Source organism: Mastacembelus armatus, chromosome 4, assembly GCF_900324485.2.
Source record: "Mastacembelus armatus chromosome 4, fMasArm1.2, whole genome shotgun sequence".
Taxonomy (NCBI): domain Eukaryota; kingdom Metazoa; phylum Chordata; class Actinopteri; order Synbranchiformes; family Mastacembelidae; genus Mastacembelus; species Mastacembelus armatus.
The window spans coordinates 24,691,566-24,705,902 of record NC_046636.1 but is presented as its reverse complement, the minus strand read 5'-3'; the positions used below and the strand labels follow the sequence as shown (position 1 = coordinate 24,705,902).

General features: G+C 41.8%; 1 protein-coding gene and 1 long non-coding RNA gene across 2 annotated transcripts; one reads left to right on the top strand and one right to left on the bottom strand.

Annotated features, from left to right (window-relative positions):
• Positions 1 to 1,872: 1,872 nt before the first annotated feature.
• LOC113129351 (diencephalon/mesencephalon homeobox protein 1-A-like) lies at positions 1,873 to 3,592 on the bottom strand. The gene is made up of 4 exons (XM_026305295.1): positions 3,439 to 3,592; positions 3,098 to 3,276; positions 2,509 to 2,935; positions 1,873 to 2,291 (listed from the first exon to the last, which is right to left on the bottom strand). Exons 1-4 carry the CDS (start codon positions 3,590 to 3,592, stop codon positions 1,873 to 1,875), a joined length of 1,179 nt encoding a protein of 392 aa, XP_026161080.1.
• A 6,092-nt stretch (positions 3,593 to 9,684) lies between these two features.
• LOC113128984 (uncharacterized) lies at positions 9,685 to 10,745 on the top strand. The gene is made up of 3 exons (XR_003295563.1): positions 9,685 to 9,753; positions 10,331 to 10,476; positions 10,630 to 10,745. It is a non-coding gene; the product is annotated as an uncharacterized LOC113128984 (long non-coding RNA).
• The last annotated feature ends 3,592 nt before the right edge of the window (positions 10,746 to 14,337 follow it).

Sequence of the window (14,337 nt, the reverse complement as noted above, 5' to 3'; positions counted from 1 at the left end):
GTCTTCAGTGGAACATGTTAACCAAACTTAAAATTTTTCTATAAAGTGTTGAAGGCAATGTGTGTGAAAATCACAACTGTTTATTAAGGTTCAGTTTTCTGTCAGTCCCACTCAAAGCTGTCAGACTGCCAGCAAACCCTAAACTAATCCTTCTCTTGTTGTCAACTTCTTCTCACTTGAGAAACTTGAGAAAAAATGTCCTAAGTCCTCTATACATAAGTGCATGTTTGTATGCATACATGGATGTTGGTGAGTTGATCTGCTATGTGATTATTCCTGATTCACAATTTAAAGTGTTTGTCTGGTCTCACCTTTTAGTTGACCAGGGTCCCAAGATTCAGACAATGTAAAAGGAGAAAACAGAATTTTTGGATGACATGCATACATCACTATTTCCTTAATTCAGATAGTACTTTTACACAGTTCATGGTAAGGCATGTGTGCTCTTTTTTGAAAATGGCAAAATGAGGCATGGTGAACAAATGCAAGTGAATTCTTTTCATGCTCTGTTTCAACCAATGACACTGAAAACAGGACTAATTCTTATGTGTGATTTATTCCCTTGCATTAAACAGATAAATTACTCACATTTAAAAGAATTGAGAAATACATGTCTGGAATCTACAGTGATATAATACATAGAGGATTGGCCTGTGCATCATTCTGCTGAAGCCACTTGCTCAGAAAAAGTGATGAGGTTCAGTCTGGGTTCGTATTTGTCAATATGCCTTCACAGATTCTTCCCTCATTTCATTTCTATTAGAGGTCCATTGCATAAGCCAGCACTGAGAATTAAATTGAATGTTTCCTCTCAAAGCCTGTGCACACAAAGAGACAAGGAATTGCTCTTTAACCAGGCAGTTGGAGGTGAACACAGGGATATTTACAATGCTCAGTGGAGTCTTGCAGGCTGAACGTAGTGCCGTAACTTTAGGGAGAATCATATGTCCTCCACAAATAAAGAAAAGTTGGCTCAGGGATTATAGTGATTGATCTGAGCCTTATTTCTGATATCAGATCTAGTGTGACTTCACTGTGTTGTGCGGCTGTAAGCCATGCGTCAGGGGGTGCGTGCATGCATAGTTCACATTCAGGTGTTGGATTGAAGAATATTTTAAGAGCTCTCCACTGTCCGGGAATGAGACCAACTGCTCTGTGGATCAGCGATTTCTGCCCTGGTTTCACAGAGGGAGTTTGAATCATAATGAGCAGCAGGCATTAGAAGAAGTGGCTGTTGACCAGGAGTAGCCAAATACAAGCAGGATCCACACAGGTAGAAAGTACAGTTCAGTCATAATTACAGTCCAGGTGGGTTTTTTCATCTATGGAGTCCATTGGGTTCTTGGTCTTTATCTTGTTTTCAGTTTTCTGTTTCTTGTTTTCCATCAGAGATGTTCTTCATGTTCTGCTGTGCTTCCAGCAGTGAGCCGCATGCCAGTATGATGACAGTGATGTGTATCGACAATCTGGGTCCAAAAGCCGAAGAAGGGCCCATAAAGTGCCTGGTCTGGAAACACAATTGAGGTGGACCTAAAAAATGTGTTGCTTCTACTTTTTTTCTGCTGTATCTATAAAACAAAACATTCTCAGCAGCAGTTCACAGAAAATATATTCAAGCACAAATTTAAAATGGGGAATTTTAAAGAGATGATTTTCAAAATTATTATGACAGCCGATTGGGTGGCAGCAAAAGAAAAAAAGAAAAAAAAGAAGTTTAAATTAGAGATATTTGAGGTTTTGATTTAAAACACAAGGTTGTTTGGTAATGGCGAAAGGGGACCCTAGACTCACTAGAGTTGTGGACCATAATTCCTAGCTACAGCCCAGAACGGAGGTCGAACACTGAGCAGCGCAGACTGAGCGGAGTGAACTTCAGTTCGGAAGCGTGTCCAGTCCCAGCGAGGCTGCGTGCTGCTTGGCCCTCAGACGGAGGTTCTCGATGCTGGTGGTCTTGCTGTTGAGGCTTCCAGGGAGGCTGCCTGGTGCCGCCTGCAGTAGTGGGCTGTTCCACACCTGCTGGGCCTGTGACAAGGTCTGGTAATAGGACTGGCAGGGCAGAGAGGCCAGCGGGGATGGCATGTTGACGTTCATGCCCAGGTAGGGCAGAGAGGACGGTGTGCTCATGTCAAAGGACGGGTAGTGCACCAGGTTGTTGGTGGCGGCCATGTGCTGCCGAAACTGCTCCTGCAGCCGGAAGAGGCTGAGGGGTGACGAGGCGTAGGAGTTGCTCTGAGCCAAACCGCTGGTCACGCTGCTGGAGGACGGCAAGGTGGGGGAACTCAGGGGAGAGTCTGATGGACGAGAGGAGTGAGGAGGGTGTTAGTATGTTTTGACACATACATACCTTTTGTGTTTATCCTATTTATACATTGGCTGCTTTTGTTTAGCATTTTTATGCTGATTCTGAAAATAGTTTTTTATAAATGAATCTGACACATTTTTAAATTCTACATTTAATCAGGCACAATCAAAGAGAATGTAACTGCACCCAGACTGGGGTATTTTTACCTGACGTGGGGCTGAGGCGTTTGCAGGATGGGGAGCTGCTGCCCGGCTGTGCTCCCCCCTCCCCCTGCGTCTCCTCCCTCATCTTCACCGTAGTCTCCCCTCTCATTTCTTCCTCCTCTCTGTCAGCGTTATCTTCTGCTGCTGACTCGCTGTCCGACGGCTCAGGGGAGGTGACGTTTACCTCCACACTCATCTCAGCAGGCTGAGGCCGTGCAGCTGCCAGTCTCTCTGTCTCTGAGTGACAAGACGAAGAGGGGGGTGGAGGTGGAGTGTGGGTCTCAGGAACCACAGTGGTGGTGAGGTCTGTCTTGGATTCGTCTGTAGAGACCTCTGCAGCTCCTGATGCTTCTTTTTGTTTCTGGAGCTGCTCTTTCTGCAGGCTGCGCTGCTTTTTACGAAACTTGGCCCGACGGTTCTTAAACCAGACCTGGTGAGATCAACAGCAGATCAGAGCTTGGATCAGTGACTGTTTAACAGTGGACCTTGCTTACCCATTTCATCTTCAGTCTTGCCTTCAAATTCCCCTTGTGACCTTTAAAAATGAGCAAATGAGGGTGCGGGACACATAAGATGTTCTTTTTTCTTTTACCTGCACACGTGCCTCAGGTAGGTTGGTGCACATGGCCAGACGTTCCCGCATCACCACATCAGGGTAGTGTGTTTTTTGGAAGGTTTTCTCCAGGGCCTCCAGCTGCTGGGCGGTGAAGGCTGTCCGACTGCGCCGCTGCTTTCTGTGCTGGGAGCCATAACGGGCTTCAAGGATAATGTCTTGAAATGTGCAGCCGTTGAGAAACAAGAGACATGACCAGTTTAATTGAGGGACAGATCAAGGGGCAGGTGATGTCACTGAGATACAGAACAATTAGCAGAGCTGTTGCTGGAGAAAGCGCAGAAAGTGAATGAAGGGCAAAATGAGTAACTTATTCTTACCAGCTAGTCTTTCTGCCAGGGTGAGTGCATGCACCGAGGGCCTGTAGTCAGGTGCATGTTGGGCCTGTTGCGCCGCCTGTTGGTGGAGGTTGTACATGGCGCTCAGTGAGTTCATTGCGTGGAGAGAATAGCCGTTCACCCCGTAGTGCTGCATGACCGCCGTGCTGTCTGCAGAGGAAGAAACGAGCTGCTGAGTGTCTCTCTCCTTGCGCTCATATGGTTAATAAAAAGGAAAAGCCTATAACCTATATATAAATATATGAGCCTGACTTGTTGGAGTGGCAACAGGTGAAATACAAGCTGAAAAGGCAGCTCTCCTCGGGAAGATGTTCGTCCTTTTTAAAAGGACTGGCTATAACTTCTAATGGTTTGGAAAAGATTCTGAAATATTTCTTTGCGCAACCAAATCGAACATTACAAGAACCATCAACGGGCTTGGCCATACTTAAACGCCAAAAGAAAAACATTTTTATTTTAAAAACTGTTTAGGTAAAGTTGTTTTAATAATAAGAGTTGTCAGAAAAATATAAGATCTTGTATGAACACACTGCGCCAACACAGAAGTTATTTAAAGCCTTTTTATATTTATTATTGTATTGTAATAAATAGAGACTAGGAGATACACTTTTATTATTACTAATTTTATTTTCATACTCACGCAATTAAAATGCATCTTAGGCCCATTATAAAAGCTAAAGAATTAAATAATATTGTAATTTATTGCAGCATGACACTGCTTTTATTTTCCTAATTATATTTTAACGTGCTCAATTTGTTTTTGAAAAAAATGTTTATAGTGGTTCCCAACTACAATTTTTAAAATGACTTATTTTTATCATTATTGATGGTGTTTTATTATTATTATTATTATAATGAATAGCAACAATAATAAATTACGGAGGAGTAAAATAAAATGGCAGCGTCATTTCTCTTATTTTTCCAGCTCTCTGTAGAGGTTAACCGCAGTTAAACATCTGCAGGCTGCACTGACAGAAGGTGCGAGAAAATATTTACTTTGCTCCCAGGGAGTTTGACTCAAGCTGGGGGCCGTTTATTTCAATCTGCGGCGGGTCCCGGGTCAGTTTCAGACGCCTGCAGGCTGACGGAGATGTGTGGCAGGTCTTCAGTGAAATACGCACGGGATCCCCAGGCGGGCTCCTGTTTAATGTGGGTGCAAATAGGTTTCAACTATACCAGGCTATTAATTTATCTTCTGGCCTGACACGTGAAAGGTGGGCCAGCGTGCGTGTGTGTGTGCGTGCGTGTTACCGCGTGATCTAAACGTGTCACTAATGCAATAACATTTTTTTCATGTGACTATTTCAGTATTTGACTACAGGAGCCTCTGGCTGGATTCATGTAATCTGTCCAATTTCTTAAATCTGCAGCTTAAAAATCAACACAGTGCTCTTCCAGGGGACAATGTCTCATGGCCCCGGGCTCTGATTATGTTAATTGCCGTGGATTTATGAGTTATGCACTTTTTACTAAAGACTGCTCTGGCCCCCGGGGCTCTGCATCCAAATGAGACGCACTGACGAACATTGGAAATTAATGGGGATAATTAACGTATAATCACTTAAACATTTTGTAATGTTCAACAAAGCCAATAAACAAAAACGCTGAATAGTTAAACACTTTAAATTAGTTATCTAACACAAAACAACTTACTCCGTAGAACTATTTTTGTTGGGAACCTCGGATGGACACTTTAGAAACTCATTTTGTCCAGTATCATAGGGTGTGTTAGACAATGAGGCTGTGGCCTAAACACTAAACAACTATATTAAATTCTGTGTAAAACTAACAACGTATGACAAGAAACAACGGTTCGGCTTCCGCCCAGAAAACTTCTCACCTCTGTCCTCTGCGCGTCTCTGAAGCCAAATATTTCCACTAGCAAGCCGAGTGCTTTCCTTTCAGATCTTCTCCTCTAAAATCCGCAGGCGGCTGATCATTTTGCTTGTTTTCATTCAGTCTGATGATATCCTGAGAATATCCCGGTCCGCCGCCTCGCCTCTCTGCCCGTGGGTGTGGGAGGATGCTGAGCTGCCATCTCTCGGCCTTTAAAGCGCTCTGGGTGGGGTCACCGGGACGCGCAGACGCTCCTGCTCTGCGCCAATCACGTCGCTCTCCACGTCCCCAGCACCTCCGCTCCCCTGCTCCCCTCCACCTCCTTCACGTTACTCCTTCACTTTCTGCATCCGACACTTTGCTGCTGCCGCAGTTTTTGTTTTGGGAGAAATAAATGACAGTTTTTAAAGATCATATTTTGAATGCAGCCTGCGCTATTGGCTGTTATTTTCTGCCAAATCTTTTGAAATTGTAATTTACTATTCACATTGAGCTCCTTATTTAGTTTCTGTATACACTATAAATAGCCTGATGATGTGTTTTTGGTTTTTGCCCTCAATGGTCGAGGACAAATTCCAATTTAAGTAGAAAATTCACCTTATAAACATATTTAAAAAATCTTCATATAAATAAACTGCATTTTAAAATTTGAACTATTTTCTCTGTTTTTCAGTCTTGTGCTCTTGATATTTCAGGGTCCACATGTAGAAAAGTGTGGGAGACCAAAAGCCTCAAGTCAAAGGGCTGCACTTATTAAACTATATTTCACTCATATTTCAATTAAAGCGCATCACTTTAACATTTAATTGTTATGAATATCCGGCTATTTAAAGGACCAGTGAAGGCAGCATGAGTAGCTGTATTTCGGGATTGATTTACCCCTGAATATTACGAATGTGGCGAAACTACATTTTGTAAAGAAAAATCTAAAGAGTGTAAATAAGAAGTCTGAGTTTATTTTTCAAAAGAAAACTAAGCCTAAATGCTTGATCTAAAAGGGTCTGTCACACAGGTCTTAATTAAATGATATGCAAATGGTAATGGCCTTTCTGGTTTTATTTGCTCCTTGCCTCGGTGTGGCTGCGTGTGCTCGGTGGGAATGCAGCTCAGATGGAGAGATGCTCGCACTGCCTCCAGCAGCTCCCCGGCCCCGAGGGATTTAGGTTAGGATTGGGTAGACAAGACGCCATTTCACCCACCAAAAAATGTCTTAAAATGACTGCTGGTAAGAGGATTAAAACAATAATGCCCCTCTCTTCTTCCAGGTTTTTCAGAAAAGATTTCTTCTCCCGAAGAAAACCCGTTTAGGCTGGAATTAGGGGCAGCGAGAAGTAGCCTTTTAATGTAAAGCTTGAATATTTTGTTAAATGTTCTCCGAGAGAGTGGGAGAGAAAGAGGAAGGTGCTGGTGATTAAAATCCTAAACTCAGTTTGATCTTTGGCCGCATTCACTCACAAAACTTTAGAGTCCTGACAACAGCCTGTGTGAAAGGAAAATGTAACCTCACACACTGTCCTCACCCTTTTTCACTTTTAATTTTTCATAAGCGGGTTATTTCTGTATGTGGGCCAATGGAAAATATGAAATCAACGGAATAAAAAAATGAATCGATTTAGTTTTCGGGCAACAAGTGGTTATCAGTGCGTAATGCAATCATGTTTTAAGTGAAACAAGTTTTTAAAAATGCAAAACGTAAGAATAAAATAATAATTTTCTAATGCCTTTAACTCTGTCCTTACGTTTTCTCCTTTCTTCTTTTTTCAGAGCATTCGGGCCTAGAGAAGAAAAAAGTGGGATTAACTTGTGAACCGATGGAAATAAGAACTTAAACTGGAGGTAAATCTGGCCAGTGTCTCTTTGTGGAAACCGTCTCTAAAGCAATTAAAGCGAGAAGGAATTTCTCTCAGCTGCTCTTCCTCAAATCAGCTTTTTCACGGAACTTAATTCGGGCTAATGTCCAGCATGAGTCAAGAGGCCCGTTATCAGGGAGATATTAGGCCAGTGGAGCAGCAGCGTCACGCAGGGATGAGTGGACACTAAACTCACACTGACTGTTTGGTCCCACATTATCTGTTCGGTGTTAGTCTAATATTATCAATCTATATTACTGATTACTCTTTTCTGAATGTATTCTGAATTGATTACATCTATTTATTGAATTTATCACACATTCCACATAAAGTAACATAAAGTATTAAAGGTTTTTGTTTTTGGAGATATTATAAAATGACTTCAGGAAAAATAAAAGCAAACACAACACCAAGATCTGTGTATTCACCTTAAGCCGAGTAATAAAGCTGAAGAAGTGTGATGTTTTATATTCACAATAATAAAAGTGTAGGTAAAATTTCAGCAGATAGGATCATGTTGCAGGGTGTTAATATGAATTTAGACTGGAGTTTTATTTTCTTAATTCAATATCTGATGTTTAAAATGTCTGAAAATAGTTTAAAAAACTACAATTTTCTGTGAGTGAAGGAGACATCAGGCATCTTTTTTGAAAAACCTATAGTCCAAACCTCAAATAAATTGCGTTTTATAATGTGATATAAGAGAGAAAAGCAGTAACACAGACACTGGCTGTTTGGTGTCTTTGCTTGATAAATGACTCTTCTATCATAAGAACCTTTTAGCTCCATTGAAACATGAACAGCTTATCAAAATAATTTGCTGTTAATTGAGTTGATTAATAAACTCATTACTGCAGTTCTTTGACTTTAAAAGATACAAATATCTCCAGGTGTTTTATTTCACAGTACAGTATCGGTGGTGTCGTGAAGTCTATCCTGAACATAGACCGTAGTTTACCCCCTCCCTCCTGCTCACCTTCAGGATCTTAGCACTGCTTGCTCCAGGCTAACTTTCTAAACCCCAAATTCATCTCAGATTTCTGTGGATTTCATTGGCGTGTTCATTGTTCTCTGCACTCTGGCTGCATTCAAGCTTTATCATGTTAAAGCCTCTCCTCAGATCTGAGTTATCGTATTTGCTCTCAATCATCCTCCCGCCTGCTTTCTGAATATCAAAACTTTATCCCTGCATCAGGACTTTGGCAGCCTGAATCAAAGCTCAGCCAGGGAAGCCACAGCGATTTATAAATCATGTTGAGTTTTTAATCAGGTTTATAACGCATGAGCGTTTGTAATTTTACCCCTCAGATGGCTTCCTATATTTCCAAGTGGCATTTCACATCAAATCGAGGAAAAAGTTGGTGCCTTCAGCCTTCAGAGCCCATTAACTTTTATCATTAGATTTTCTTTAACTTCATGAATATATTAGGTTTCAATCCAGCTGCTGTGGCCGGCACATGCTCTTAGTCAAGGTTAGCTTGTGCTCATTTGGGTGAAATTAATCATTTTGATATATGGTTGTGAATTGACTGCTTCCATGGGACATGTGTGACTGGAGTAACAAAGCAACTTGCCATTAGTGATCCCCTGGCTATGTGTTAGCCAGGCATCCACCTTTAAGACTTTCCTCATCTGTTGGACACCTGACTTAAATGGACCCCCCCCCCCCCCCGCTCTGTTTCTGGCAACCTGACAAATGCAAAACCAATACGCACTCTCCTTTTAGCTCTGCTTTGGTCTCACCAACTCCTGGGATTCTTTAGCAGCTTAAAGGTGTACTATGTTCACCAGCGTCATTAACTTTGTCTGTTGTTCGGGCATGTAGCTCATAGTCGATTCATCAGATCAACAGCTGCTGTGGCCAATAACAACACCCATAACAGTGGTGAGAGAAAGCCAAAACATTACATCTGCAAATCGCAAAACCAAAACAATGAGCTGAAAGATGCTCAGGAAGCTGCAGAGGTGGTGATGATTCTCTGTGAGTTTATCACAGAAGCCCTTTCACATTAAACACCGTCATTTCATCATTTTTCAATGTAAAAAGATTCATTAGTGCAGCTTTGGCATTGGCCACCTATAGAACTGTTGGGTGGTCGTGATGGACATGCATTTGTCCTCCTTGCCAAAACCTGGTACCTACATTACCCACAATACAATTCCACTGCCAGCAATTTGGGCTGAGATTTGGGTGTGTTTAGGTTAATAGTGGTGAAGCAAAGACGGAAAGTGAGCAGCAGAAGTTTGGTACACTCCTTTTGTTTCGTATTTCACAAACCCAGATTTTTTTTTTCTAATTTTCAAGCTTGTAGTCTTCAGCCCTCAGCCACAAAAGGCAAACTCATCCAGTATGTAAGAGTATTGCACCAGGTGTGTAACCAGAGGTGATCCTTAAACATGCAGAAGAAACTTTAAGCAGTTTGGAAGATACTGGTGCTGACAGTGTATCATTATAATAGAGATGATGACACAGTGATTCTATATGAGTCTGACCACAACTTGTTCATTCCCACTATTGTTTATCTTTGTCTGATCCTGTAGATGCAGCACACCACACTGCAGCCAGCACCGCTCCTCTGAACCGTTTCTCTGGCAGACTTGACATATCGAGGTTGGCAGGTTTGTTTCCTCCCTCTTTCTCAGAGCCAGTCTTTGGTTGTGCCCCTCAGGCTGTGGCCCAGCACAAGGGTTCCTATTGTCAGGCCCTAATCCCAGGGCTACACAGCTTTAGCAACATGGTGGGATAAAAGCCCATCAAACCACTACTTTATGGGGGCAAATCTTTCCTAATCCCTCGCTTTATCTAAACAAAAGGAAAGAAACAAGAGGATAGAAAGAAACTGTGCAGACACAGGGCAGGATCGAGAGCTAAGATGCAAAGAAGTAGTTTCACCGGAGAAGCTAACCACTTTTGACAGGCTTTCACTAAAGGACTGACAAAAAACGGACACCAGGATTCCAAAAAGGGCCGTACTGGGTCTTTTTCTTTTCTGAAGTTAAGCTTTAAGATCCTTAGAGGGATATATCGAAATTAGTGAGATTAAATTCAGAAACCTTAACTATTAAGGGGACGTGGCAGGGGGCACCTGTCAGTTTTGGACACCATGAAAAATGTTCTGGGTTTACTCGGTTGATGTAAACAAGCGACAACTGTGTGATCTTGAACCTATTCTTTGCTCTATTCTCAGACTGGGAAATGGGAGTATGGGAATTTCTCATTCCTGCCACACACATTATCTGCTCCATCATGCCAACTAGGAGACCCTGACCTGTGTCCACAGCACATTTACTTTCAATAAAATGCAAGTCAGCGAGGATGAACTTAATTTCATGTGTATTCTTCAAAGACAGTCAATGACAGCTACAAATGAAGCTTTTTATTTGAGATTTTTCTGTGAGCTATAGTTAATCTGTGACGGCACTGTTTAAACAGACCCACTTGCAAATCAGAAAACCCTAAAACTCATATGTTCTGTGTGTGTTTCAGGCACAAATCCCTTGACCCCATTTCATGTCTGCTGCCAATACCAATTTCTATCTGTGCACTGTGGCAACTCGCTTCGAATCCCAAGTGCCACATCTGCAAGCGACTGTGAGTTAGAGGCTCCATTTTCTGCCACAGCCCAAATGCTTCACAAGAGGACCATTTGGAGCCCGGCGGCCAGAGAGCCGAGCAGAGATTGAGAACAAGTCAGTTCGTTCTGACTCTATGTACATAAACCACCACAGCCGGGGGGCTTTCACTGTCTCGCTTGCCCTCTCAGGTATAAGAACAGAAACCTGGTGACATTCATAATTCACCACCTGACAGTAAATAGACTGTCCTCGTCCACACACAACCAAACTGTGGCATTTCAAATATACATCATGGAACACAAACATATTTGTTTGACAGCATGCCCCCTGCCGGCCTGTACTGATGCCTCCTGGAATGGGGTAATTAAGAGATAATAGACTGGGGATGCTCGTCAGGGACCGAGTGATTAGTGATTCATTACATGAGCTTAGAACGAGGAAGAAGACAGGAGGGAAGTGGTTGGGTTTGGGTGGGAGGCGTACTGGAATGGTCTGACAAATTGCCAGTGGATTTATCCAGGGTAATTAACAATCACCCAGGGAAAGGGCTGGGACTAGCCTACAGTAGAGTTTCACCGGTGAGCTTCCTTTGCCCAGTTAATGGGTTTAAGTCCTTGCAGTGTTGCTGTGTGTGCTCATAAAAACACTTTGTGACTGTAGGGGTCTTTGAAGGGAAAATGGGTTTTACTTGAAATGTTTTTACTAATAAATTGTGCCTGTACATGTTGATGTGAAATTTTGGATTTCTTATTTTGGCTACAAACAGTAGCTGCTTAGTGCAAACACTAGAAACAGGGAAACCATGGCTTTGTCTAAAAGTGAAAACATTTGTCTACCAGCGCCTCAAAACTCACTTAACACGAACAGATGGCAGTTTCTAAAATATCCACTTGATAGTCAACAAGACTAATAACATCAAAACCAAACACAATGATATTTTAAATAGTTGAAATCTTATTTCTACCAGCAGAGATGGTTGCACAGGCGATATGTTTATGTTGGTCAGGTTGCAAGATTACATTTTGACTAAAAATTTATAAGAGAAAAAACTATGAAGCAACACTTGAATAAACATATCTGCCAAGTTGCAATATGTATGTACTGATAAGCACAATATTCACTTACAAATAGCTATAAGAGGCAACACGGTGCCTCTTGAGGCAGCAGCACTGTTGCCTCACAGCAAGAAGGTTCCTGGTTTGAAACCCATTTGGGGCCTTTCTGTGTGCAGTTTGCATGTTCTCCCTGTGCTTGTGTGGGTTTTCTCCAGGTACTCTGGTTTCCTCCCACAGTCCAAAAACATGTATGTCAGGTTGATTGGTGACTCTAAATTGCCCATAGGAGTGAGTGTGAGTGTGTGAGGTTGTTTGTCTCTATGTGGCCCTGTGATGGACTGGGGACCTGTCCAGGGTGGACCCCTGCCTTTCACCCAAAGAGAGCTGGGATAGGCTCCAGCTGATCCCTGGGACCCTGGTTAGGAATAAGGGGGTAGAGATGATGGATGGATAAAATAACTACAAGAAAAAACTGCCACCAGATAATAGACAAAGAAATACACTACACACTGTATACAGTGGAGGTCCACTGATATTCACAAGCAGTGTATGTTGAATTTATTAGCCTGGTTTGATCAGTGGTTTGATCTCAGATGATTCTAGTACTGAAGTGTTTCAGTGCCAGTAAATGGAATGAAAATTAATTTATAAAAGAAACTTATTCAAACTTTTGAAATTCAAATAAGCTATGTGGCATTTTGTCACATTGTCTTTATAAATGTTCACTGCTACCATCCACTATTTCACTGTCATGATCCTATAAATCAGGAAAGTCTATATTCCCATCTTCATAGTCCTCCCAAAGCCAGCCTCCCATCCAAGAGTAATCCTCTCTGGTCCATATCAGCCTCACAAAGCAGTGCACACTTACATGGAGAAGTTGGTTTTCTCTGTCTGTTTTATCTGATTTAGAAGCACTTAGAAACAGCTCTGGGTCTTTTCTCGATTAAAGGGAAAGGAAAAATCTCAGCCGGTGTAATACCCATTCCCCCCTACACTAGCTACCTCTCAACATCCAACATCTGTCTATTGTTGTGAAATCTGCTTTGAAGCATCTGTGGGTCATCTGGATTCAAACATTTAGAGAATTGAGGCTCATCTGTTGAGCTTAAGTCACTGTTGAGTTGCGCTCTTCTCCTCTTTAGTCTCTCATCAGTTATGGCTGTTGAACAGAAGCATCAAACAAGCAAACCAGCTTTAACTGTGCAATAGCTGATAAATAAGCAGACAGCATACATATGCACGGTGCCACAGTTTCCTATTGAAACAAAAATTCTGTCCACTTATTCATTATAATCTCTTGACTCATTGTTTTGTGCATCTCAGTGCAAGCGCAGCACACTGGGCTTGTTAAGTCAGTGTCTTCTCCATAAGCTTTATTATACAATATTTTATGAAATGAGCATAAGGGATTGATTTATTGTTGTTTTATAATCTGGGTTTATGACTTGTCCTACAAAAAGCCTTCTTAAAAAGGCTTTGGCTGGAGGTCAAGGCAGGACCACATCCAGCATTAACCCACTGACTGACCACAGTCCAACACAACCACTTTAAGCATGAGCCAGAAACTTTTAGATGAGCAATAATGTTTATATTATTATATATTATTATAATGTCATAACACCACAACAAAAACTCATTACTTATATACCCATTCATGATTTTTGTCCAGATTACATACAATGTAAATTTATGAGATTTAGAGGTGCTAGCAGGAAGATTCCCCCTTGCTTTCAGTTATTATGCTAAGCTAAACTAACCATGTCCTAGGACTAGCTATATATTTAATGCACAAATTCATTTAACATTTCTTCTAAATGCAATTATTATATTATAACCTTTTTATTTCATTAAAACAACTTAAAAGTATTTTTGGTGGTTGCAAACTTTTTTCTACCCTTTTCTATCAGTATTTGACTGTGTTGCAGGACTCCATAACTAGAGAGTTTGTGTAACATTTTGTTTAACTCATGGGTTACTTCAGACAAATGACACTACACTTACTGTAATTACTGTGTGATAGCAAAGCTCAGCAAAGTTCATATCATATTTTACTGGGTTATACCTGCAGATCACTGACTACCAGTCATTTGGCTCTAATTACAGTGTGGTGGCGACCTCTGCAGAGAATACAAGCCACTGTGGAAATAAATGCTAAAGAAATGATTGCATGAGATGGCCTGAAGGCACCAGCTTCTCTGCAGGGACGCTGTGGTTGGCCACTTAACCTGGATACCTATTCACAAAAATCCCACCAATCAGAGATGTCTGATTGCAACATTGGGGCTAAAGAAGAAGATCAGTTGACTAGTTTGGCTTGTCAAGGTAATATTAGCATTATTCATAATAAAACAAATACACTATATACCCACAAATGAACACCTGCTTAACTAGTGTGGAGTTGAGGTAAGGGCGGGAGAGGTGGTGGAAATCATGAAAGAGGAGCCTTATGAATAAAAAGGAGTCTTGCTGGGCCCAACTGGCCATGTTAAGAGTCGGGGCATCCTGCCTGTTAGATGGCAGCTGGTTAGAGGACCCCAGGAGTCAGAGCTGCTCTCTTCATG

What these genes read in the sequence shown, in the direction of transcription:
- LOC113129351 (XM_026305295.1), bottom strand. Translation starts at nt 3,592, where the DNA reads ATGCAGCACTACGGGGTGAACGGCTATTCTCTCCACGCAATGAACTCA. An exon ending in CCTGGCAGAAAGACTAGCTG is followed by an intron (nt 3,277 to 3,438) that starts GTAAGAATAAGT and finishes GCACATTTCAAG; the next exon opens with ACATTATCCTTGAAGCCCGT. An exon ending in ACGCCTCAGCCCCACGTCAG is followed by an intron (nt 2,292 to 2,508) that starts GTAAAAATACCC and finishes CTCGTCCATCAG; the next exon opens with ACTCTCCCCTGAGTTCCCCC.